A 27,470-nucleotide genomic window follows, 5' to 3' on the forward strand; every position below is an offset into this window, starting at 1 on the left:
AGTAGCCAAAAGCTGTCATCACCTTGTTTTGTTTTAAACATCTATTAGTAGGCTCCTTGATTACTGATTTCTAAAATATAAGCTCATTTAACACTTATAGTAGTAGACACTACAGTTACCCAATTTTACAGAGGAGGAAACTGAGGTGGAGTGAGGTGAAATAACTTGTCTAAGGTCAGGCAGTTAGCAAGCCGCCAGGCAGGGCTTTCAGCTTGGACGTCTGGTTCCTCCAAAAGTGTGCTCTCACCCCTCAGGCTGTAGGGCCTCATCTATACTGGAAGTATAATAAGGAGCATACAAGTATGTATCTTATCTCTGGTGTATTTTTGTACAAGTTCTAAGTTTTTGTGTAGACTTACAAACAGTGAGCTGTGGAACTGAAGGAGACTTTAGAGATCATCTATGAGTCCGACTCCTTATTTTACAAGTTCTCACTAAAGACTAGGGAAGTTAAGTGATTGACTCACCGTCATAGTGATCTTGGTAGCAGAAATGTGGTAGGTACCCAAGTCCCCTGATTCAATGCCCTTTCCGTTGTGCTGCCTTTCTGTCTTCACAGGAGATAATTTAATTATTGTTAAAATCACATTCTTTGAAAAACTTTTAATTGAGATATAATTCACATAATATTCACCCTTACAAAGTATATACTTCAGTGTTTTTTAGTGTATTCACAAAGTTGTACAACCATCATCACTATCTAATTCTGGAACATTTTCATCACCCCAAAATGCCTATTTGTAGTCACACCTATTTCTCCCTTCTCCCAGCCCTTGGCAACAGTTAAGCTACTTTCTGTCTCTATGAATTTGTCTATTCCGGATATTTCATATAAATGGAATCATGCAATAGGTGTCTTTGTGTCTGGCTTCTTTTACTTAACATAATGTTTTCAAGGTTCATCCACGCTATAGCAGATATTAGTGCTTTATTCCTTTTTATGACTGCATAATACTGTATGGATATACCACATTTTGTTTATCTTTTCATCAGTTGATGGACCTGTGGGTTGTCTCCACTTTTGGGCTATTATGCATAATGCTTCTGTGAGCATTCATGTATATATTTTTGTGTGAACATATGTTTTCAATTTTCTTGGATATATTTTTATGAGCAGAAAATAGGAAGGCAAGGAATTAGCCCTGAGGCACTATAGCCTCAGAGGTCGGCAGGGTAAGAACCCTATGATAAACTGAGGTGACACTAAACCAGGAGAGCATGATATCTCAGAAGCCGAGTGAAGAAAGAATTTCAGGAAGAAAGATGTGACCAAAAGTGTCAAAAACTTCTGAGATGTCGGTGAAGATAAGGACCGAGAAATTATCATTGAACTGGCAAGATGCAGGTCATTGAGAAATGAGGTTGTGCTGGGGTGGTGGGAACCAAAACCTGAAGGAGTGGGTTGCTGGAGATAGAGAGGAAGGTAAAGAAGTGAAGGCAATACATAAGTCCCACGTAGGTGCTGTAGTATGTCTCAATAACATTATTGATGCATATAATTTGAGATCCAATTCAGAGGCATCACAATATATTGGAAAGAGTACAAGCTTTGGAGTCAGACACACTTGAGTTTAGCTGCCAACAATATCACCTGCTTGCTGTGTGACCTTATGCAAGTGACTACTTAAGTCTCTGGACTTTATTTTCCCTCATCTATAAAACTGAGATTATAACACCAATCATACAACAGTGCCGTGAAGACTAGAGGTAATGAGAAACCCATCCTGGGACAGCTTCTGGCACACAATGGTCACACTATAAAGTGTCAATTTTATATTACTAATTTTATTATTTTTTAATTTACCAACCAAAACCAAGACTGCTGGTATTCTATGTTGCTTATTATTAAAATCCAATGCTTTGTAACCAGATGACTGGGAAAACTTTACAAAAGAGTAGTCATTTCTGTGTTTTGATGGACGATTGGAAGCTCTTTGGCAGAGAAGGTCTAAAGGCATGTTTCTGATGGGAGAGCCACAGATACGAGATAGCACGTGTGTCTGGAGGATGCCTGAAGTAAGAGACAGGTTGGAGAGAAGGGCTGAAGGCAGAGTGTGAAGAACCTTATAAACCGTGTTAAAATAAATGTAATCTTTATATAATCTTTAAAGATAAATTATACGTCATGGTAATTATTTCCATTTTATTATCAAAGTTCAGTGCCTCCATGAACCTGAATTTTAAAGGGCTATACTTACTAACTTCAAGAACCACGTGGTAAATAAGATTCAAAACACCACAAAAGCCCATGGCACTTAAAAGATAGATTTACAACCATCTGGGTGCATCAACCATAGCTCCCAAAATACTGGTGCCTGAATGACAGCCTGATGAAACTTTCATGATTTCATGGGGAAAATGTTATTTGAGGCTTCTGACCGATCGTTTTTTTCCTTTACTATGAGGCTATGGCTTTTCTTCTTTTTGATGTTTAAAAATGGCATTTTTGAAATGAAATGATAGTGGTGTTGTTGAATGCCTTGACCTAGCAAAATTAAAAGGTAGATAACTTCAATTTTACTCCTAAAGTTTCTTTTGAAATTATTCCCAGTCTATTAAATCACAAAGTCTGGGATATTTTGTCTTAAAGTACACTATCCTTGAAATCTGCAAACATTGTTTCACTTAAGTATGAAGGGATCACAAAGAGTCCCTAAATGCCATTGCTGTTAGTAGATGATCCTGAGACACTTAGGAATCTTTAAGGGTGTTCTTCTCATGCCACAGGCAGCCATTCGAAAGTCCCTGGAGGAAGTCTCTGTATACATACAAAATGTGAAGTCTGGTATATACATGTAAATACACGGTTGTGACTCCCAACCTCTATTGAATGAGGTTGATCAGATGCTTAGCTCATACAGAATATCCTTGCAAGTTCTCAGTTCAATGGAAAGATTTGATGAATTGGATGAAGTGGAGAAGTGAAGTTTTACGAGGAGCTTTCATGTGCTAAATCAAGTTTCTGTAGTTTTTCTTCACATTTGCATTACTAAGACAGGCATCAAAGGGGAACTGTGTTCTAGTTTGATAAAATATTTTAGAAAGTGTTTTATGTTGTTTCTTCCCAAGGATGTTATAGATTACACACAACATTCAGATTTTTTATAAACCTTTGTAATGTCAGTGTAAGGGTGAGCTCTCCTAAACTTAAAAAAAGAAAAAGAAAAGTGTTTCGCTCTGTCTCATTCTATAAGCTAAATATTCCTGGTAATCGCATACATTCTCAACAGAGTATACCACCAACTACCATGATTATAAAAAGGCAACGTCTAGTCTTAACTTGATTACTAGGTATTAGACAGATGACGATAAAGCACCAATGCAGGCTGGTATTAGAGAAGGACACCAGCTTTGGTGCTCTGACAGAACTGGGTTTGAATCCAGCTAACTGACAGATGAAAATTTGCTTGCTGTTCTGTGGAGTATCACAGAGAGCCAACAAATTAGGTGAAGTAGATGAAGGTGTGAGTTTGGATGAGTGGGTTGTGAAGTGCTCTTCGGAATAGGTGACTCTTGAGATGAATTTTTAAGAATAAAATAGAAATTCACCAAGGGCTTGGGAGGAGGGGAGGGTGCTATGGCAAGGACCAACAGCATACACAGAGACAGTTAGGCATGAAGACTTACAAGGCGGAGGCAAAGGGTCGAGGACTACTGACCCCAAATCAAGGTGTCTGAAGGGCATACAAATGGAAATATTCAGTGGGGTTGGTTGCTTCTGCTTGTTGGACTCATGTGAACTTTAATTGATAAAGTAAGCATTTATTCGTATTATATAGTAATGAAATTTCCCACTGGGGTAGCAGATTCTTCATTCTAAATTCCTTATCTAAAAAACAAACAAACAAACCACCAACACCCCCCCCCAAAAAAAACCCAGCTATCTAGAACAATGAACTTATGATAAATTAAAAAAAAAATCTTCCTAACAATATTTTTAAATTATACTTAATTTTTACTTTAAATTATACTTACATTTTACTAGATGCTTATACAATTCTTACTTATTCATGTTCCCAGGAAATCTACAGTGTTTTGAAAATAGTCAACAGCAAAGATAGCTGTTTTACTAGGCGATTAAAAGGAAATTATGGGTTTGAGTTCAAAACGTCAGTTCTACTAACTGGGATCTAAATATTTTGGAACTCACTACAATTGGCTAAGGGAGAACTGAGAATGTCATTACCTAAGAAAAGACTTCTAGTAGAATTCTAATAAACCTGACTCAACAAAGGGATCACTCTTCATGGAATTTTTGTTGTTTATTATTACAAATTTTGTTATCACTTTGATCTGAATAAGATGTTCCAAAATAAAATCCAAAAAGCACAGTGTGAACAATGTCTCTTACCTATTAAGTCTCTGAATCCAGTAACAGGTATTCACATACTTATCCAGCAGAGTTTTTGTTCGTTTTGATTTGTAGAAGAAAGCTATGTTGCCACATGTCTACTCAAATAAATTAACATTACCATCTAAACTGACTCATTTGGAAGGGGCAAGTCTACATAGCAAAAAAGTATGACATGTATGCATGCCAAAAAACTGAAATGAACAGAGTTCTCATTTTCTTCTTGTTTAGTGATGCCATCTCTTGACCTTTACCCTGCACCCTGAGTCAAGCACAGATGCTGAAGTGTAGAGTCATAGAAAATGAGAGGGTAGGGTGGAGTGAAGGGAAGGGGCCGAAAATAAGGGAGGTGCAATTTCTCAAGATAGGAATTTAGGTAAAAAAATGCCCCTGACAAGGCAATTCCAACTTGAAAGACTATCTTCCCCAGCTAGGTGGCATCTAGAACCTATGACTGCCATTCAGAGAAAAAGAAAAAGGAAAAAAGGAATACAACATTTTCCCCTTAAGGCAAAATGAGTTGTTTCTCTTTAGTAAATGCATGGACTTAAATTATGGAACCTCAGATTTTATAGTCAAAGCAAAGGAAACCATAAGATAAACAGTTAAAATGTTTTATTGATTAAATGTTATTGTAGCTTTCATGTGTATTTTGTAAAGCAAAACATGGATATTTCATGCAATGCTTCAAGCACAATTTTCTAAAGAAAACCAATAATCATGTGTTCTGGTAGGAACTGCATATTCAATAGTGGACAAATCCTATAGCATTATTCTTTTTTCTCACAGTAACGGTAAAGTGTTTTTCAGTGATTGTAAAAAAATCACACCATCTTCTTTCCTTTTACATAGAACTTCATAAGATAATCCACATGCAAGAAAAGCATAGTATAAACAATGTCTCTTACCTACTAAGTTACTTTCCACCACTATGTTGAGGCCATGGCTTGGTGCCACCTTTGGCCTCATTTCTTATCACAGCCCCCCACTATCTCTGAGCCCACAGTATTCTCTTGAACTTCTGGCCCCTTATTATTTCACATTTGTATCCCAGAGCCTAAAAGGAGTCCACTATTTTTTTTTTTACTAAATGAATAAACAAATAAATAACTTTAGGCTAGAAGTGATGAAACATGTAAATAATATTACAATTAATATTTACAGTTAACAAAGCACCTTCTTTATCTGATTTAATACTCAAAATCATGCTATGAGGTAGATACGTCATATCTCTATTTTACAAATAAGGAAACAAAAGCTCAGAGAGGCTAACTAGGCTTCCCAAGAGCCCAGCTAATGAAGTCACTTAAGCTGAGATTTAAACCCTGCTCTTTACTAAATTCCATATACTTTCTACTACATCCTGCTTCCTCTAGAAGTATTATACGCATGAGTAGAAGCTGAAAGATTATATCTAATATATTGAATTTTGTTCAGGATGAAATAAGAAAGCATTCTATTTTTGAAAAATTCAGAATATTAATAACATTTTATGAATTCTCACATTCGTTTGGTTTATTCTTCTTTATAAATATGAAAGAAGAACCAGCAATGCAAGTTTAATATCACAAGAGAGTTGGCAGTATTTTATTAACCTGCCCTCCTAAGTTGCCTGCAATGGTGTAATTACTGCTATTTATCAGTCTGTGCACATGTACTGAATTACAGCCTAGAGATGTATAACTTTCACTTACAGAGAAGAAGGTTGGAGGGTGCAAAACATTCTATTGTAGTCCTAGGAAGATATTTTTAAAAATTATATTTCCCTTTTGCAATCCCATAATGATTTCTTTTCATGTAATCTTCTCTTTAACTGATCCATAGCTGGAAGATCCACCAGCATCCAGCAGCATGTTCCCCCAAGAACTAGGTGAGTGACAGTTGCCTGCTGCCACCTAGACTTGGCAGTTGAAAGGAGCAGAGATGGCTCCACTATGCGTGTTGCTATATTCCTGACTTTCCAAAGACTGGGAAGTCGAAGGCCTTTACAAGTGTATATTATTTCTCCATGTACATCCCCGTACTTCCCAGCATAGAGCATGTCAGTGGACCCTACATGAGGGTTCTAAAAAAATGAATCTGAGTAGATAATTTTTAATACTTGTCAATTAGAAATGTGATGCTGCATAGAAGAAAAATACAAAAATTAGGAATAGGTTGGTCAGGGCTTAAGAACATGTGTTGTCCCCATCCTCAACCCCGCCTTTTGGAGGGACAACTTTTACTCAAAAGAGATTCTTCCTGTCTCATCCATTCCCAGTTTAGAATATTGATACATCCTTATGGCTGTCTTTTCTGCTATTATTGCACACTATGAAAAATTGCAGATTTAAAAGAAACTCTGACAAGTGTTTTGAGTAGGAATAGGAAATCCTAAACCCAGGATGATAATTTCAGATGATCACAGCTGCCTGCCAGTGCTTTTTTAGGATCATTGTTCAGTGTTTTTGAATGAAAAAACAGTTGAACGTGACTATTCTCTCTGGATCTCCTCCCCTCTGAGCCCACTGTCTGCCTTGCTTTGTAAATGTAGACATGCATTAGCTTCTCCCTTCAGCCTTCCTTTTGTTTGGTCAGGTGTCTGCTTGCAGACAGCTGACCCACAACTCCAGTTCTCACTATTGCCTCTATTGTGAAGACTCTGACTTCCCTTCCTGTAGCTCTGCAGCTTCTTCTAGGTCCCTGATCCATCACCTGAACCCACAACTCTCTAATCTCACTTCAAACTCATGAAGAGTTCAGAGAAGGAAGAATGAGTGTATCATTCCAAGTGTCATGGAGGAGGCTGGGCCTGAACTCACTGTAATGTAGGCTCTTCTACATCAGAACTGCACAGATGGAACTTTTATATTAAGAAAATTTTTTGAATTCTTGGAATTCAACAATATGTCTAATATACAGTCAGTGGTTCCCATTAAATCTAAACTGCTGTCTGAGATCAGTATTAAGTCTGCAGAAAGCTGTGCTTGTTAAAAAATCACAGAATTAAGTACTTGTTGAAAGAGCCTAGCAAAGTGACCAACATCAGATCCTTGGTGGTCTTGCTGACCTCAGAGCACAGAGGAGGCTCACAACACACTGACTGTGGGCAACCATCAGGCACCATGTGGGAGGAAGTTGGTAATCCTACAAGACAAATCATATTTTGCCAAGACATTTGATTAAAAATTTGGTCATTGATCGGGTCCAAGTTTAATTCCTTTAAGAAATGCAGATATGCACATTGACAGATGCTTTTCCAACATTTTTTTTAAAATGTACTATAAGCTCTATTCTTTTTTTTTTTTTTTTTTTTTTGCGGTACGCGGGTCTCTCACTGTTGTGGCCTCTCCCATTGCGGAGCACAGGCTCCGGACGCGCAGGCTCAGCGGCCGTGGCTCACAGGCCCAGCCGCTCCGCGGCACGTGGGATCTTCCCGGACCGGGGCACGAACCTGTGTCCCCTGCATCGGCAGGCAGACTCTCAACCACTGCGCCACCGGGGAATAAATAAGTTGTACATTTGTTTTTGTTTTTTAATTTTATTTATTTATTTTTTGGCTGCACAGCACATAGTTCCCCGACCAGGGATTGAACCTGTGCCCCCTGCATTGGAGGCACAGAGTCTTAACCACTGGACTGCCAGGGAAGTCCCAAGAAGTGGTATGTTTACTCTGTGTAAGGTGTTCTGCTAATCACTGTGGAGGATACAGAGAATAAAAGATGTAAGACTCCACCTACCCCTAATTTTATCCCCAGGCTTGTGTGGAATGCTCCTCTTTAACTCACCCTGAATCATCATCTGTCAGTTCTTTGAGGGCTTAGTGACTGTGGTACAGGAATAGGTGCTCATTAAATGTCTGGTGAAGGAATGGATAAATGAATCTACCTGGTGCTTGTGGGCAATTTGACATCAAAAGCTTGGGGCTAACAGCTATCAGTGTAATGATGAAATACTTGAAGCTCTCATGGGCTTTTTTTGTCAGCTGATTGTGGTCAACATTCTTAACATGTAACTGCAGTAGAAGCTCCTTGAAGGCAGGATATTAACTATTTTGATCTTATTCATCATTGTATTCTCAGTCTCAGACACACTGTAGACTATCAGTAAATATTTGCTGAGTTAATGAAGTTTTGAATGTTTCGAGTCTTTGCAGAGAAAATTTGAAAAGTTAACAAATAACAGTGATAGAAAACACAGAGTCAAAGAGAAATAAAATGTTTTGGGGGGCTCACTGTAGTCAAGATCATGTCTTGCGGGGGTGCGATACTTTTATAAATAAAATTTATAAATTTTAATCATATTTTGGATAGATCTTGAAGAGACAGAGTTTCAACAGGCGTAGATGTCCAGGAGAGGACTGACTTCTCCCTTTTTTTTTAAACTCTTATTTCAAAGTTACAAAATTCCTTGATTCAGAGACATGGAGTTTAAAAATTATACAGAATTCTTATCTTTAGGTCTGCAGAGAAAATCAGTTATTTTTAAGGTGATATTTTTTTTTAAATCACATGGAATGTTGATAAACATTTTTTTTGAGATTTAAAAGAGAGGGGTTTCAGAATTTAATCATGAAATTAATGTTAAGTACTAAAACACATTCCTGTAACGCTTTAAGCTATTTTAGTACCAATAAAAGACTTTAGCCCTTTTTTTAGAATTAAAGCCCATTAAAATCAATAAGATCTTTAAGAAAAATAATTTTACTTTTAGTGATAAATCATAGTAAAAAATATGATGCCTAAAATATTCACCTAACCATGTAAGACATCTGTGTCTCTGCAGCAAGATCAAAACCCTCAAAATTAAGGGCCTTTGAACCCTGCCTTTGTCTATAGTTAACAGATTTCACAACCTGGGAAAGTCCACAAACTCATCTTCCTTGTTGATGAAAAGAGGGGCTTATATGAGAACTGTGCCTCTCAAACTTTAATGTGCCACTGACCACCTGCAAACCTTGTTAAAATGCAGATTCTGATTTAGTATGTCTGGGGCAGGGCCCAAGATTCTGCATTTCCAGCAAGTTCCCAGGTGATGCCCACGTTGCTGGGTTTTGACCCCACTGTGAGTATCAAAGGATTAGAAATCTTTTGCTTTCTGCTGCCCCAGGATCCTAGGTAAGATTTCCAGCATGAAAAGTTTGTTATCAGACATAACCTGGAATTATGGTTCAACTACAAAAGGCTTCTGGAAGTCCTTCTCACTGAATGTGCCCAGTGCTTGGCATTACTTTACCACTTCGACTCATAGGAATAATTTTTCTTGGCACATAGTAGGTGTCTTTGGCACATAGTAGATTCTTCTTCCTTCATTTCTCCCTGACAAGTGCCAGATCATAGTGGTAGTTAAATACCAATACTTAATATAATATGCTTTTTGTGACTTTAGGCTCCTTTAGGAATCTGGCCAACAGTTATTGTATCATCCGTCAATCATAAAATCTAATAATAATTTCTTGAGCCCTACTGGGTATAATGGACATAGTATAGACTGTATAATGCAAGGTATATATCATTATGCTTTATTTGCAGATGAGGATACTGAAGCTAAGAGAGATATAAGTAAAGTCTAGGGCCACCTAACCAGTAAGAGTGGCCAAGATTTGAACCTAAGTCTTGCTGGGTCCCAAGCTTTGGTCTTTCTACTATACCACACTGCCTCTCTGAGGGAGGCACAAGACTGGAAAGAGGAAGGTTCAAAGATGTGCATGGCATATTATGGGCTTCTAGAACTTTTTAATATAAGATCACTAAGAGATAATACAAAGCATCTCCAAATGAAGTACTCAGTGATTATTTCAGAAATAAGTTTTGTGGTAATGCAGACGTGAAAGGAAGCTGTGTGTGCAAGAATGGCTTGGAAAGGCTTCCCAAAGAAGGGGGCCTTTGAGTCAGGTCTTGAAAAATGATTCGGAATTGAAGGAGCAAAGAAGGGAGCATCACAGACGGTGGGGACAGAGGTAGAATCACTTTCCTTCCAAACATGAAAATTTTTAAGGCTTTTTCAGGCAATAAGAAGGGCGTCCGCCATGACAGACCATTAATGCCAGACTGAAGAATTTGGATTTCATCCTTTTATGAGTGGGAGACCTCTTGATGTTTATAAATAATATGTCAGAACTATACTGTAGAAAGAATAATATATCAGAACTATACTTTAGAAGGTAACTCTGGCAACTAGGTATGTGAAAAACTAGAGCTAGAAGAGTCGGGAGGCAGCAAGATAGATGGTTAGTTTTTTCATCTGTAAAATTAGGAAAAAATACTACCTCATAGGGTTGTTTTGAGAATTAGATGAGATACAGCATGTAAAGCACTTAAAATGGTGCCTGGCCCATAGTGTTAAAAAATGTGAACTATCATGTCAGCTAGGTGTGAAGGCGAATTAGCCTAAATTCTGTATTTATTTACGCTCAACTTTAGAGTTAGTTCTTCCCTTAAAGAGCCTCTTAGTATAGCGTCAGGCATATTGAATGTCGTCACTGCTAGGTAGTGTGACAAGTGTCACCATTATTTTCCTCTTTTGCTCTTCCTCCAGGCAGGTGTGCATCTGTGTCATCTTTTCTCTAACTTTACTGTCACAGGGCAGCACAATGACTCTCCTTTGGCTTAATGTTGCTTTGTGGCTTGTATCAATCTTTCCTCCACTAATTCTGCCCCAGTTACTACATGAGAAGGCTTCCTGAGCATGCGCTCTGCTTGGAATGAAAGAAGGGCTGTGATTCTGAGAACAATTTTAAAATAAATGGGTGAGTCCAGGTTTTCTAAGAAAAAGAAACTCAAGGTGGAAATTCCCTGCAGAAGAATTTGACTGGGAGTGACATTTGACATATATCAGCAGCTTTGGGTTTTCATAGGTTAGTCCTGATTTTAAACCAAGACTTCACATACTGAAGTAAAAGGTATACTAGACATATTTAGTTAGAACAGAGTCCAGTCCAGAAGAGGAGAGAGAGAAAAGATATGGTGTGGGGGAGGAGGGATAAAGTAACAGTCAAGTCACCAGGTCCCCAGGCTTCATCCTCACTGAGTAGTCAGATCCTCTTCTGAAGATCACTTCATTTTCTCACATACAGTGTGAAAATACCATTTGTGTATGTGCCTTTCATCCAGCATTCCATTCTACCAAAATTTATTATCTACTCCTGTGGGCCAGGCACTAGGCTAAGTGCTGTGATACAATAATGAGCAGAAATACACATAGTTCCTGCCTTCAAAGAATGTACAGACTAGGGGCATAGACAGATATTAATCAAATAATCTCCCCCCCCAAATATTATAATGCAACTATGTCAGAAGCTACAAGGGAGAAGTACATGTGCTACATAGGGCAACAGGAAAAGTGTCCTTGAGGGAAGGAGTGTTGAGCAGTGGTGGCTTATGCCACACTGGGGGTAACTGGTGTTATAGCCCAAGAAGAGGGAACTGCGTGTTCCATTGCCTTGGAAGGAAGGCCAGTGTCCCGGGAACACAGAGCAAGAAGGAGGATGTGACTATTGAGGCTGCAAGAGCAACTGGGGGAAAAACCAAGCCAGGCCTGACAGGTCTTTTCAAAGGATTGTCTTAAAGGACTGTTGCCATCATCAAGTGAAACAAAGAGCCTAAATTTATAATCCAAAATCTTTAAAAATTATACAATTCTGAACAAATGGAAGGCAATTTAATTATAATCATGAGTATTGTGCCTCTGAGTTATACTAAGAGAATTGTTCCAAATATCATTATATAGCTTACAATAAGCATTTATTCTACTCATGGAATCAAAGAACAAAATTTGGCTGTATAATGGGTCATAAAATCCTCTCCAAAGAAAAGTCTAGGCCTCCACCCGTTTGATACATATAATGTCGGTGATTTCATAGAATCATAAACTCTTAGTTTGGACCTTCCTCGCTACCCTGTGACATTTCCAATGTGGCTGATCACACTGAAACTGAGATCCTCTAAGCATGAGGACCTCCTAGCTATCAGAGGCAACTTATTCTATCTTTGTACTTTGAACCTGCTTCAAATTTCTCACTCATATTTTGGGTCAAAACCTGTAAAATAAGGGCAAGGGGGTGGGGGGATGCTAATCTCACAGTGCGCCAAGCGCTTCACATCCACAATCTAACTTAACCCTTACAAGAGCCTTATGAGGCCTAACCTCAGTTTTACAGATGAGAAAACTTAGATGCAGAAAATTGAGCTAATTTGTATTTGTCCAAGCCCATGTAGTAAATAAGTAGCAGAGCCTGACTATGAATACAAGCTGACTTGACTCCAAAGCCACAGTTCTAAGTGTTCTAGAACTATATTTTAGAGCCACTTAAAAAATATTTTGATAGTTACATCATCTTTTGAAAATCTGATGAAATCCAAAGACCTATGCTCTAAAAAGGTGAAAATATGCACAACATTTTGCAAACAGCGTCAGTTTTGGAGACTCACAGATCATAAGGAAATATACCCATGCTATTGTATTTGTTGGTTACCACATTAGCTTCATTAGGACAGAGATCACTGTCTGTCTTAATCATTGATGCATTCCCAGCACTAAGAACGTTGCCTGGCACAGAGCAGGAGCTCAAAAAATAGTTCATGAATAAAATTGATTCCAAATGCTTGGGCCCATTCACCTAATTACTTAGAGCAGGAGGATAAAAGTACAGTATGGAGGGGCTGGCTTGGTGCAAAGTTCAAGAGAACCACAGAATGACTTCCAAACCCTGATTGTGGACCCCAAGGGACCTTCTGAGTCCAGAGTTGAGAAATTATAGGCCAAGTTTGTTTTGTTTTGTTTTGCTTTTTAACTTTAAAATCATTTTCTCTTCCTCTACTCTCAGAAAAGGATATTGTCTTTAATAATTTCTTTCTAAGCTAGAATTTTAAGTACACTAGTAAAAATAGCCCTTCTGAGTAAGTTTTCGGGAAGTATTTGGATAAAAGTGCATAGACCATTTTATCCGACTGCTTCCTAGTGTCACCACTATATTATTTAAATGGATTTTGCTTGTTGTTGGGGAAGTGAGAACTTTAATATGCTTATGTATATCTCTAAAGCTGAAGTAAATATCAGCTCTTGGTAAATAACTGTAAGGATATTTTATGTTATTTCTCTCAGGTTTTAAAATAGCTGAAAAGAGGGCTTCCCTGGTGGCGCAGTGGTTGAGAGTCCGCCTGCCGATGCAGGGGACACGGGTTCGTGCCCTGGTCTGGGAAGATCCCACATGCCGCAGAGCGGCTGGGCCCGTGAGCCATGTCCGCTGCTCCTGTGTGTCCGGAGCCTGTGCTCTGCAACGGGAGAGGCCACAACAGTGAGAGGCCCGCGTACCGCAAAAAAAAAAAAAAAAAAAAAAGCTGAAAAGATAGTTTCCTATACCTAAAGATTCGGTCTGTGCAGTTGGTAGTTCTTAGCACTCCTATTGAATCTTGCCCAAAAGGCAACATTCAAGAAGTATGATACAAAATCCTTTTTCAACGAGTTTTTCTTGGTTCAGATGAACTGATAATCATATATACTTGCTTCCCTTATGTGTATACAAGATAAGTAATATATATACATATAAACCCATCTACATGAGGAAAGGGAAACCTTAAGAGACTAAAACAGTCAGTAAGTGGTAGAGCTGGGATGCTATTTGGTGCTTTGCAACAGGAGAGAAATATGATGAAAGTGGTATCCTGAGAAGCTAAACGTTCTGTGGTGTTCAGGATAGATGGTATTCAGGAGGCAGGGTTAGACAGGGACACAAGTTGGACTGTCAGAATCGTCTAGGCAAGAGGGCTGGTCCCTACATGGTGGAGGCAATAACACAAGAAGGAATGGATGTGAGAGACATTTTGAAAAGGAAATCATAGATTTTTTTGTTTGTTTTCTCTCTTGTTCTCTTTCTCTTTTGAACACTGAGGTTTTGCCTAATACTGTGGGAGTCACTGAGGAAGTTCAGGCCATGTTAGACAGTATGCAGATTTTTCTTGTCTATGTCTGCCATCTGTGAGACACAGAGGCAGCTGGAAGTAAGGTTAAGTCTGAGGCTTCTTCTCCACACCTCCTGACGTGAATCGTTGGTTAGGCTTGATCCCCTTATTATAAAAGCAATATAATTAGTCATGTGATAGAATATTTGGAAAATGGAAATTTAAAAGAAATCATCCATAATTCTACCATCCTAAAAATGGTCATAATTATTTTTTTGGTGTGTTTCCTTCTAACCTTTTCGTACTATGCATTAAAAAAAATTTTTTTTAATTGTAATCGTAGTATATACCACACCATTTTGTGCCCTACATTTTTTTTTAAATATAAATTTATTTATTTATTTTTGGCCGTGTTGGGTCTTCGTTTCTGTACCAGGGCTTTCTCTAGTTGTCGCAAGCGGGGGCCACTCTTCATTTTGGTGCGCGGGCCTCTCACTGTCGCGGCCTCTCTTGTTGCGGAGCACAAGCTCCAGACGCGCAGGCGCAGCGGCCATGACTCAGGGCCTAGTTGCTCCGCGGCATGTGGGATTTTCCCGGACCAGGGCACGAACCCGTGTCCTCTGCATTAGCAGGAGGACTCTCAACCACTGCGCCACCAGGTAAGCCCCAATGTACCCTACATTTTTTTTTTTTCTTGGCGGTACGCGGGCCTCTCACTGTTATGGCCCCTCCCGTTACGGAGCACAGGCTCCGGACGCGCAGGCTCAGCGGCCATGGCTCACGGGCCTAGCCGCTCCGTGGCATGTGGGATCTTCCCGGACCAGGGCACAAACCCGTGTCCCCTGCATCAGCAGGCGGACTCTCAACCACTGCGCCACCAGGGAAGGCCCAATGTACCCTACATGTTTTTTTTTTTTTTTTTTTTTCTTGGCGGTACGCGGGCTTCTCACTGTTGTGGCCCCTCCCGTTACGGAGCACAGGCTCCGGACGCGCAGGCTCAGCGGCCATGGCTCACGGGCCCAGCCGCTCCGCGGCACGTGGGATCTTTCCGGACCAGGGCACAAACCCGTGTCCCCTGCATCAGCAGGCGGATTCTCAACCACTGCGCCACCAGGGAAGCCCCTGTCCTACATTTTTGATTTGCAACAGTACACTGATTAACAGAATGCCGCGGGACTAGATTTTCTAAGGTAAAAAGTACTGAGAAACAAGCCAAGGCCAAGGACAGCCCTTGAGACGCCCAAAGTCAGGGAATGAAAGAGGGTATTTTAAGTTAATCAAATATTGAGAGTAGCTTTTGATATGTTCAGGCCTTCTGTGCAGCAAACAAATTTTTGGTGCTTAGTATTTTCCTGTGATTGATTAGTGCTGAGTCATCTTGGTGGAGCGGCATAAGGAGAAGGTAGCCACGCCCGGCTATCTCTGTTGTACTCGGTCTGTTTAAACAGGTTTGTGTCATAAGACACAGTGTTATTACGATGTGCTCTCAGAGGTTGGCCAGAGGCGACTGTGTGCTTTGTTAAACATCAAGCTCTGGAGAAATAATAACATGAGAAAGCTCAGGACAGCCTCTATATATTTGTGTACACACATATATTCTCTATCAGAAAAATACACCCCATCCTACCCCCAGAAAGGCCATACAAAGGCCATACAGGCATAAAAGCCAAGCAATGCCCTTTTCTTCCCTTAATTCAAAGGAGCACCAGGATAAGGAAACTTCAAGGGAAGCTACTATTGATATAGGTTTAGAAACCTGCTTTGCTTTTAAAAGTAGAATTGTACCAGGACTTCCCTAGCGTAGTGGATAAGAATCCACCTACCAATGCAGGGGACACTGGTTCGAGCCCTGGTCCGGGAAGTACCCACATGCCGTGAAGCAACTAAGCCCGTGCGCCACAACTACTGAGCCTGAGCTCTAGAGCCCATGAGCCACAACTACTGAGCCCGCATGCCAGAATTGTTGAAGCCCGGGCGCCCAGACCCCATGCTCCGCAACAAGAGAAGCCACTTCAATGAGAAGCCCATGCACCATAAGGAAGAGTAGCCCCCTCTCGCCACAACTAGAGAAAGCCCATGCTCAGCAACGAAGACCCATTGCAGCCAAAAATAAATAAATTAATTTTTTAAAAAGGTAGAATTGTACCAATTTTGAAAGATGATTAGACAAAGGGTAGCTTGTTTCCCAAAGCCAGAGTAGCATCTGATGGGTAGATTCAGGACTTCATACTGTTGCTGCCTTCCCCGGCAGATCCCTCTTCCTTCTGCCCAAGCCTGTAACTCCTGAATTCAGTTTGCCTCTTAGTTCTTTACCATTATCCATCATAGTCCTTCTTTTAAAAGGACTATTACCTCCAGGAAATAGCCGCAGCAGAGAGGTATCCCCTGACTTTAGAGCTTCGGTGGAGACAAAGGGACAAGAGTCAAGAGGAATATTGATGGAAAGGTGTGTCCTTCCAACTTGAGTCTTAGAATCTGAGAGTCTCTATGATGCAGCAATTTGGGATACTAATCTCTCAATAACTGGAGAAGGGTGTCTAGCATAGGAAATTACTTATGCATTTTTTTTCTCTTCATGAGCATTTCCCCCCCAATATCGTCTCTCCCTCCTTCTCTCCCAGCTCTGCATCTCACCCAGCTCTGTATCTCGCCAGCCTCAGCACTACTTTTTCTGCTGTGTGTGTGAGTCTACTCTTGTTCCGATTTAGCTGACCCTACTCTGCTCCCACAGGCACCCTCTGAGCACCTCTGTTGTAGCACCTGTAATGCAGCCCTGTAATTGTAACTACCCTCAACTTTTCCTATTATAAATCATACTGTTGAGAAGAGGAGCAGTGTCTTATTCATCTTTGTACATTTGGTGCCTAGCACGAAATATACCTTAGAAATATTTCACTATGAAAGGGTGAAAGAAGCTGTAACATGAGTTAATTAGTGGCTTTGTTTCTATTTATGACAAGATACCAGCAAAAAAATCATATTTTAATTATACCAGAAGCACCTTTGGTCAAATCATTCTTCCCAACCTAAAAGAGGTCCCTCCTCTTGTTGCCCAGCCATAAGCACTGAAATTTGTCTTCCCAATCACCTCCAAGTTCCATTGATACCCATATCTAGGGCTCTAGAGAGCTATGTTGCTACCTTCTCAAATTCTTAGTGCTTCTCTCTGTATGGGATGTGTTCTAATGTCATTCCTCCTCCTGGCACCACTTTCAGTTCTTTAAAATATAGATTAGTGGTCTTATGTTAGGAATAAAGAGGGAAAATAGTCTATCATATTCTTAGTGTACTGAGCTGAATTTATCCAAGAAGGCATATGTGGTTTAACTATATAAACAGTGTGATTGCATTATTAATCCTGCAGTCTTATTCCTCTTCAGTTTGTGGGCCATGGTTATTACCAAACTTTACTTAGTACATAACTGTTGCATGACACCAGGTGGGAAGCAATTATATATAAAAATGGACACTGGATCCAGGGCAGCAGGTCATTGTACAATTTTTTTTTCTTTTCTTTTTTTTTTTTTTTTTTTTTGTGGTGAAAATACAGCATTTATTGCAGGGCACCAATCAAGGAGAATGGGTGGGTCATGCTCAAAAGACCTGACCTCCTTTGTGTTCAGGTTTCAGGGAAGGGTTTTTAAAGGCAACATTAGAAGTGAGGGTTGCAGGGTGCCTGATCAGCTCATGGACATTCTTCTGATTGATTGGTGATGAGGTAACAGGATGATATTTTAGGAATCTCAGTTATCAACCTTCTGGTTTCAGCATACCATCTTAATAATGGTGTGCCTTTCAATGGGCAGTCTCAAACGTTTACAAAACAGATACTTTGGAGCATCAATAAAGAATTTCCCAAAGGATTCATCATAGGATTTCTTTAATGAGCAAGTTTCCCTTTCATATCCAAATTACAATTTGAGTCAACATAAAGAAAATATATTCACTGTTGTTCAAGACAGAGAAGGAGATTATAGAATCAAATCTGATGCAGATGAAGATAAGCCTCTAATAAGTCTCTAAGAACAGACAAATTCCACCTAAGGGACTGAAAGATCCTGTCTAATAATCTAAGCAATTCTTTAAAAAAAAAAGAAAAGAAACACCCCAAGTTAGCAATTACATGTATTTTCGATCAGGGCAAAAATATATAGGTTCTAGAAATACCAGACAATAAATTAATTTAAATCTCCTGGAAAATTTTTTAAAGAATTATTAAAAGATGTTTATGAGCATGAAGAAATAGAGGTGGTTGATAACCCAGATGCAGAATGGGTCCATGAAGAACACTTGGCCCAATGGTGTTCAACTTTTTAATTGAAGGCACAACAGGCATGCTTAAAAATTTGAGGCTGATTCAAAGCTAAGGAAGATAGATTAATTTTTTTATGCCCTTCAGCCTCTCTCTGTGGAGAAAGGGTTGCTCATTTCCTCCAGGCTCCCTATTTTCACAAGGGACTTGTGAAAATTAAATTGTCCTCTGTTTGATGCTCAAAGCATATACTTTTGCCCCTAAACAACAAAGCAAAGTATGTGCATTTCAGGCTCCTTTTGGAGGAAAAAACCTTGAATCATCTGCTGTCCAGTCCTTATCCAATCCAAGTTGTTGTAGCAACAGCATATTGCCTAACATATATGCATTCACTCCTCTAGACATTCTAAATTTTATCCTTGGAAAAATTCAGATCATCGTTTATTCAATTTTTTACTCAATCATTTATTCAATCAACCGCTATTGATTTCCTCCTATGTGCCAGGCCTTGTGGTGGGCACATAGGATGTGCATGAAATAAACCTGGTCCAGACACGACAGTCTACTGGGAAGGTAAGGCAACGTATAGGTTAACGAGCAAATAAATAGGTAATTACAAATTTAGAAAGTGCTATAGAGCCAACACATGGGGTGCTGCTTCCGCTTAGGTAAAGTGAACAGGATGGCCCATCTGAGACTGCATGACTTAAGATGATGCTTGAAAGCTGAGAAGGAGCCAGCTATGGGAAGGGCTCCGTGAAGAGCATTCCAGGCTGAGGAGTAGCACATAGAAAGAAGACGCTAAGGCAGCCAGGTCTAGAGAAAGCTAGTGGGGAGACTGTGATGAGGTGGGAGTGGTGAGCTGGGAATAGAGCACGCAGGACCCCGTGGGCCAAGTAAGAAGTCTGGATTTTTTTCCAGGTGCAATAGAAAACTTGGAGTATTTTAATCAGGGAAGTGATACGATTCAACACATAGTTTAAAAGATCACAGAGACTAGCATACTCAAACCATGTTTTCTGAGGTGCCCTCCTAGAATTAATTTTCCTATATAGTGCTTTGTTATCATACTATTACGGACACTGAAGTATCAGTTAAGAAACCATGGACTAAGGTTTGTTACCATATCCAATATCACTGAGGATGCTGATTCTTTGTGAGGACCCAGGAAAATTTTCCCTGGGGGTCTCAATATCTGGTGATGTGTGTTTATCTTGAATCACTGCTTTGTTTTTATCTTATGAATATGTTAAATCTCATAACTGATCTTCTTTCCCTTTTGGCTTGTCTGTTAGGAATCTTAAGCCACATTTTCAGCCACCTCCTGCAAATATACAGGGTTGTGTGGCTTGTATGTCTGTGAACTTGGCTTTCTTATGTTTCCACCTTTCCTTTACCTTTTTCCAAACACACTTAACTGTTTCTTTTATACTTTTATAATGGAGGTATTTTCATTAGCTACCTTAAAGAACAAGGCAGAATTAAATAGTTGGAGGAGAAAATCAGGAATTAAAAATATCTTAATAAATTTAAAGACCTGTTCTTAAGTTTGAAAGTTCATTTGTTAAGTACAGGATAGAGAACACTCATTTAACACAGATTTTATGAAGACACAGAAACACCACTTAGACTGACTCTAACACAGTCTGAGGTGATGGAGATAGCCTCCCACACAGCACTTAACATTGGTGTAATGGTGAGTTTTCTTTCTGTTTGCCCTGGCAGACTGTCCCTTGAGGCAAGGACCACATCGCATTCACCATTATATCTTTCATACTTACTGCAGTGCTGTGCAGGCATTCAATTACTTAATTCAAATTAATACCATGCTGAATTAATGATAGAGTAAATATAGATTAAAAAAATAAAACCTCTCATTATCTCAGACTGGATCAGCAAGAGTGCAATCCCTTGAGTTCAGGAGGTACCCACACACTATGCCATATACTACTGTGCTTGGCCATATCTAGAGCTCTAAGTTTAGGGTAGGAGCAATATTTTTAAAGAGATACTGACAGACTGGAGCAGATCCAAAAGACAGCAGTCAGTTTGCTGACTAGTTAGAAGATGTGTGGTTTGATGGAAAGGAATGTTTAGCATGTGAAAGCAGATTCTTATAAGGGACAGGTTGGCCTTCTAAAAATGTCTGAAGAACAGGCATATGGAAGAAGGAATAGATTTGTCCTAATTCCAGATGACAGAATTAGAGCCAATGGATGGAAATTATAAGGAAAAACTTTCTTAAACATCTTGTAGTCCTCAGTGAGATAATATCCTTCACATATGTTGGGTAAAGCATTCATTAATTGATCTGACCGTGACTTGTATAATAGGTGAGTGGTTGGATTAGAAGATGTTTAATATCCTTTTCAAATCCAAGATGTAAAAACTTTATGCCCATAGTAGTTGCAATGAACAAATGGATTGCTTATTAGCATGTAACAAGCTAATCTAATTGATGTGCCACGTAACCACTATTTACAGGTATTAACATGACTGTTAATACTAAAGGTTTTGCGTTAGTCATGAAAATGTTTCCAAAGGCAATAGGTTTTGACAGGGTGAGAGAGTAGGAAATCACACAGTTGCAGATCTTTGAAACAACTTATAAAAGTGAAAGAATTTTGGTTTGGCTGCAATGGATGGGTATGGGCAAAGAGCCCAGGACAAGTCAGACCAGATCGCTGGCCATAGGAACTGGAGCTGATGGTTGGCTATGGTCCCCAGGGGATGGAATGAGGGCAGAGAATGTGCTCGCAGAGGCCTGCAAAGGTGAAGTTAACTAAAGAGAGTAGCGAGGGCTGAGAGGCAAAAAAACAAAATCTATTACCACTCACAAGTCTTTGCAGTAGGATCTGGACTCCAAGTGGGAGACACGGCCTAGAGGTGGAGAAACTGAGTCAGAAGAGAATCCACTCTGAAACCTTTTGTGGAGGGTCCTGGTCACGGCTGCGAATGTTAGTATTTTTGGCTGGCCTGCATTGGTCCTTGGGCATGTGGTGTATGTATGTTGAAAAGGTTTATTGACAAAGAGCGGGGCACATACATCGCGAACCAATTAGTAGAGATTCTCAAAATGAGCTTCAGAGCCCACAGGAAGGCTTTGACATTAACCCACAACCTTTGGATTCAAGTAATTTAAAAGCAGCCCTCCAGATCGGTTCTGCTTTTTTTCTACTGACCACTTGTATCTCAAACATTTTCCTACTTGGCAGAACTACCTTGGCTCCCTCTGCACAGGCTGACGAGGAGGCTGGAATGTGTGTGAAGGAATAGAAGCAGCAGCAGACAGATGAAAGCACAGTGAGCCATTCCTGGCTTCTGTAAAAGCGCTCCTCGCTTTCTGCCATGTGTACACAAAATTCCATTGAGCGCTAATCTGGGATCATCTATCAAAAGACTTAAAATTTTTAAATACCAAAAGTTTTGTTTAGAGGTCAAATTTCGGAGTTTTGACTGTATTTGGAGTGTGTGCATTGGGAAGAAATGCCACAGAGGAGGCCAGGCAGTACACAGAGTTAGCCTTGAGGATGAGCAGAAAGCAGAGGACAAACAGTCTACCCTTCAAAAAAGGAGTTGTTAAGCAAAGAGATGGTCAGGCTGCCTCTTCACTTCAGTATTGGGGAAGGGATGGGTGGGTCTCCAGTTCTTGGTCTTTTACTCCAGAGAGGGCCCATGGTTCTCACTGGTTAGTTAAAGGCTCTGGGCTATGTACCTTACTCTAAAGACACCTCGATCTCAACCACCACAAGAATTTAGTCATCCTATACCTATATTTCCACCCCGCTATCACATACAATTAAATAGGATTAAGATGATTTTCAGTACATTCTTCCGAAAATTTTCTCCCTTATCCAATTTCCCCAGCACGCTTTTAGTGCCACAGTTTTTCCTTCCCTGTCCCTCGTGTGTAACAGTGGAAAGAGTTAAAATATCATCAGCTCGGAGATACACAGAGACTCTACACTTGGTTGTTATATGACCTGGGACATTGCTTCACCTCTGGGAGTCTTAATTTCCTTTTCCACAAAATAGGATAGCACAAAGCGTTGCCGTGGAGATTAATTAAAGGCATGAAATGTAAATAGCATAAGGCTTAGCACTCAGTAGGTGCTTAGCACTGTCAGCCACCCTCCCTTTTCCATTCCCCCTGTTCACTGTTCTTGTTGGCTCCCAATATTCATCTGTTTATCCCATCCCTGAAATAGTCTGAGTGAAGATTCTTCTTGATGACCAAATTAGGAGAGAGGAAAAGTAGTTGAAAACTAAAAACTAGTACCATCCATTTTTCTCATTTTTGAAGGAACTGGAATGGAGGAAATCCAGCATCTTGGGTTTTCAGCACTCCCTCCCTCTCTCTGGTTCCTTTGGTCCTCACTCACTCACCAGTCAAGAGCAAGAGCTCTCTCCACGAGATGCATGGAGGACATTTCAGCCCAGGGAAGATTGTCAGCAGTTTCTTGATTTTACATTTACAACAAGCAGAACAGAACTGCCCACCCAGTGGTGATTCTTCTAACACTGGGACCAAATGATGAAAACAATTCATTGAAAGGGCTCAGATCTCATAGCAATACATTAGCATAAAACAAGGCGATAATGATGCTAATGAGAAAATAATGTTACCTATCTGCTTTAAATATGGTATTTTGGACACAAAGTGGCAAAACCACGGTGAGTAGTTGCATGGATTTATAGATACTACTACCTTAACCATAAAAAATAAGTTGGACATGACACAGGGAAGACAAAGATGTTGATACATGATCCTTCGTAGATCCCTTTATTAAAAATCAGACTGATTTTTAGAAAAATTGGGCTTTACGCTAAGCTTTCTTTTAATTAGGAAATTCAAATTCTTCTTTTTTCTCCCTAATTTACATTCAATTCTTGTTCTTCATTGCCATCTCCTATGAAATACTATGTTTCATGTTGTTGTATCTGCTTATATATATCAAAGAATACATATTTACGATCTTGATGTTTTCAGAACAAAACACCTCAGGACTTTCAACATGTTCATGTATTCATTATTATGCAAAAAGGAGGCATGGTGAATTTTCTTTTTTTTTTTTTTAAATAGTAACCTGGCCAGGATACAGTGCAGTGCTTCTCAGGAAGAATCGTTCCATTTACTTTTAAAATGCAGCCAAGTCAGTGTTAAACTCCAAGGTTGGCACTGGGAATGGTCAGTCTTTCTTTAAGTGTTATCCACAGCTAAAAAGCAACTACATATCATTTCCTGCCTTTTCCTTCCCTTTGCTTGGTTTCCCAGCACATATGCAAAGTTCCCAAGTCCCATGATCCGCTCTTCTTTCTCTCTCTACACTTCTTCTACACTCTTCCACTGAAAAGTGATAACTGTCAGGTGTTTACGGCAGGGACATCCCCAACACTGGACTATCAAACTGAAAGCATGTACACAAGGTGGCTGACATCAGCATCTCCATCAGATGGCAGCCAGTGCTGGATCTGAGCTTGGGGATTGGACCTCACAAGCATCTAATACTGCAGTGGAGTGCTAAGCCTGTCTGCCATTCATGCCCAGGCTTCTGGCATACCAGAGTCGCTAGATCTTAGATCCCTTTCACCATCCACAAAAGATCCCCTGGAATAGAAAAACTCTGATAAAATCCTAAATAAAAATGAAAAAGGAACACCCCTTTCCTTTCCTGCATCAACGCTGACTTGAAAACCTGACCCTTACTTACTCTTGCATAATTATCGGAAGAGGCTCACAATTGCCATGAGAGAGAGTACATTCCAGTGTAGGCCCTAGGGATCTTTATTAACGTGCTCATTTACCTAGTAAGATATTTACACGAAATGAGCTGCTTCTCAGAATTGCAAAGTTCCCGCAGGGAAAGATGTTAGGACTGACCACCGTTAGCCACAGCAGCAAGAATCGAGGACCTAATTTAAGTCCTGTTGAACTTTCAATTGAAAGTTTTTTATTATTAGGATTCCAAATCCCAGGCCAGGCTATGTTTCAGTTTGAGACAGCCAAATATAAGAACAACTTGGCCTTATGCCTCTTTTCAAAGAACTTTATTCCCTCAGCCCAAGGTTCAGAATTTGATAACATGTTTTCTATGGACTTTTTTCCTCTTTACATCAAACAATGTTAAAGAGAAAAAATAGGGGAAAAATGCTAATTACCCCCATATGTATACTTGGATATGGCCAAGTGGAATTACTCACGTTTTCCTTAAACACACACTGTGGTTCCCCATCTCCACACATGTGGGCACAGACCCTCCTGCAAAGCCCTCCTCAGTCTCTGCCTGTCAGAATCCCACCCATTTTTTTAAAGCCCACCCAAATGTCTCTTCCTCTGTGTGGCCTGCTCTCGTCACCCCAGTCAAAAATAATATTGCTTCCTCTAATATTGCTCTTGTGTCTTTCTTGAGGCCCCTTTCACATAAGGCCTGTGTTATGTGTTTTTGCATAACTTCTCTATTGATCCCAGGCAGCTTGGCAACATCAGCATTGCATGGATCTGCATCTTTACAGTGATTCCTGGCAGTGTCTTAAATGTGAGAGGTACTTCAAAAGTACTTTACTTCTGGGTGATTAAAAATTGGAGAGGTGGAAAATTTAAAGGGGTAGATACTTAACAAATACACGTGTGCTCTTGCCTCTGCCAGTCTCATCTGTGAGAGCTCTCAGCTTCCCATGCAGAAGGGGCCTGGAGCGTATTTACTCAGGGCCTTAAAGCACTTGAAGTTCACTTTTCACTGGAAGAGCTTTATTTATTTCTTTGTAATGAAGGGTGGTAATTTATCCTAAGCTGTTTATGCTTATTTGAAATAGTTTTTCACTTGTTTCTCACATCCATCTTTTAGCTGCCTTGGAGAAGGCGAGTGTGCTTTCTCTAACCCTTACAACCAGAAAGATTGATTTCCTATGCCCAGGGCTTATTTTTCTTCTGCTGCCTTTCCTCTTCCCTCTCTCTTTTCCTTTGAACTCTTTCAGTGAGTGCTGCTTCTCGGGGCTTAGTCAGCTCAGAGGCAGGGCAGTACTCACATTGCCTTCCCGCATTGTGTGGGGATCAGAGAGGCTGGACCTGCCTCTCTCCGGGGCTTGGGGCCGACTGTGGACCGTCCCATCTCCTGTCTTCCTCTGATTGGCTCTGCGAGGTCACGTGAGGCCGGGGGTTGGAATTCTGAGTTGTGGCTTTTGGCACTCCTTTTTCTTTTTAAAAATCGCTGGGTCTGCTGAGCTCTGCTGGGCTGTATGCCTCGCTCTGTAACTGAGACTGAAGGCAGACGGAAACAGCCACAGGGCAGACTGAGGGCAAAAGAAAATCTGCCGGGATGTTCAGTCAGGGACCCAGGACCCCAGCTTCAGGTTGCTACTATCTAAATGCCATGACACCTGAGGGCCAGGAGATGTATTTGCGATTTGATCAGACTGCGAGACGCTCTCCTTACAGGATGAGCCGGATTCTAGCACGCCATCAGCTAGTGACTAAAATTCAACAAGGTGAGTCGCCGGTAGTGGAAGGCTGTTGCTAATTCTGATTTCTGTTGGCTCTCTTTCATGCTAACCCAGTTTTTAAAATTATTGTTTTCACTTTACAACATACGGATTTCTATGCCAAGCTGCGCATACCTTTCAGAAATAACTTAAGGCTGCAGTTTCAAGCAAACAGTGACAGCACTTAGCTGCCACATAACTCAACATAAAGTCCACAAAAAACTTCACGGTAGGACAGTGAATCATAAATTTCCAAGACTTATGTGTCTCTACAGAATAAATGAGACAGGTTTCCTCAGTATGTATTTTAGGAGCTTTTCATTTTTAAACGTGACAAGTTCCACACACTCTGTCACATTTAAAACTTGGACACTTGTTTATTTAATTAGGAGAGGGTGGGAAACTAACTTCCACCCTGCCTAGATTCTTTAGAACACTCTTAGTGACAGGAGAAAGTTAAAATTCTATTCTTAAGGGCCTTGGGCTGACAACCAGTGTCACATTCTCTGCCTATTTGTACGTTTATGTCAGCCGTTGCCACTGATTTGTTGATACTGTTTTTCTGGTAAAGGATAAGTGTCTGCTAATGTCAAAGCAAATCTTGTGACAGAAGCACCAGCTTTATAAGGCAGAGAGGAGAGGATATTGATTACAAGTTGTTACGTTTCCTTTTTATTCTCGGGGGGAAAAAAGTCACTAAAACTCATCATTCTCCAAAAATAGTTTAAAACATGCGCTTTATCTTAGGATAGGTTTGTAGAAAGTAGAAAGGTGAACATTCCTAAGAAACTTCCGTTGCCCATTTAAAAGACACACACACATACTACACATGTACAATAAGTTTATGAAGTTTATAATCACCCCCTCCCAGACTTCTAAATAACTAAATTATTATATTGGTGATACATAAGTTGACCAGGATATTCTAGAGCCATTATAAAGGTACAATTTCCACTTAAATAAATAAGTTTAAGATTATATTGAATTTTAGAGGGGAAGTTGGGGTTTGTAATCATGAAAATCTTATTGTAATGTTTCCAAAAGGAACAATATGTATTCTAGTGAGCAGCATTTGATGAGATTGTTTCCTTGGAAATTAGGATTTGTTTTTAAAGGTTCAGGAACTGGTTATGTGTGAAGGATACTGGTCCTACATACCGGTCTGATTTCAGGAAGGATATTATGTCATTCCATAAACTCTGTGTGCATGTCTTGATTGAATAGAAACAAAAGTAATTATTTCCCTGTGGCTTGATTTAAAAATACACTAGGCTTATAATAAAAACCAGCTCCATTTTAGTTTTAGAGATTTCTGACAATGGTGCTTTACCAGACGTCATCATCATTATGGACATAGGGGCTCAATAAATGTTTGGTGATGATTTGATGATTTGTAGTCTGCACTCTGAATGTTCCTCAGCATGCTTATGAAGTGTATTATGTTAGAAACATTGCATACAAATAGTTTGAAATATCTTTGTAAATCTCCTTAAATGAATTTGCAATGATT

General features: G+C 39.9%; 1 protein-coding gene across 2 annotated transcripts in view; it reads left to right on the forward strand.

Annotated features, from left to right (window-relative positions):
- STARD13 (StAR related lipid transfer domain containing 13) overlaps positions 1 to 27,470 on the forward strand; it is a 222,108-nt gene that overhangs the window by 23,941 nt on the left and 170,697 nt on the right. Inside the window, exon 1 of one of the 2 annotated variants that reach the window (XM_067713428.1) lies at positions 25,598 to 25,966. The exons of the other annotated variant lie outside the window; for it this stretch is intronic. Within the exon in view, the coding sequence (XP_067569529.1) occupies positions 25,798 to 25,966 (169 nt within the window). The 5' untranslated portion in view covers positions 25,598 to 25,797. Of the gene's footprint in view, positions 1 to 25,597; positions 25,967 to 27,470 lie in introns of those variants that run through there. 2 annotated transcript variants of the gene reach the window in all.

Source organism: Pseudorca crassidens, chromosome 18 (genome assembly GCF_039906515.1).
Source record: "Pseudorca crassidens isolate mPseCra1 chromosome 18, mPseCra1.hap1, whole genome shotgun sequence".
Classification (NCBI taxonomy): Eukaryota; Metazoa; Chordata; class Mammalia; order Artiodactyla; family Delphinidae; genus Pseudorca; species Pseudorca crassidens.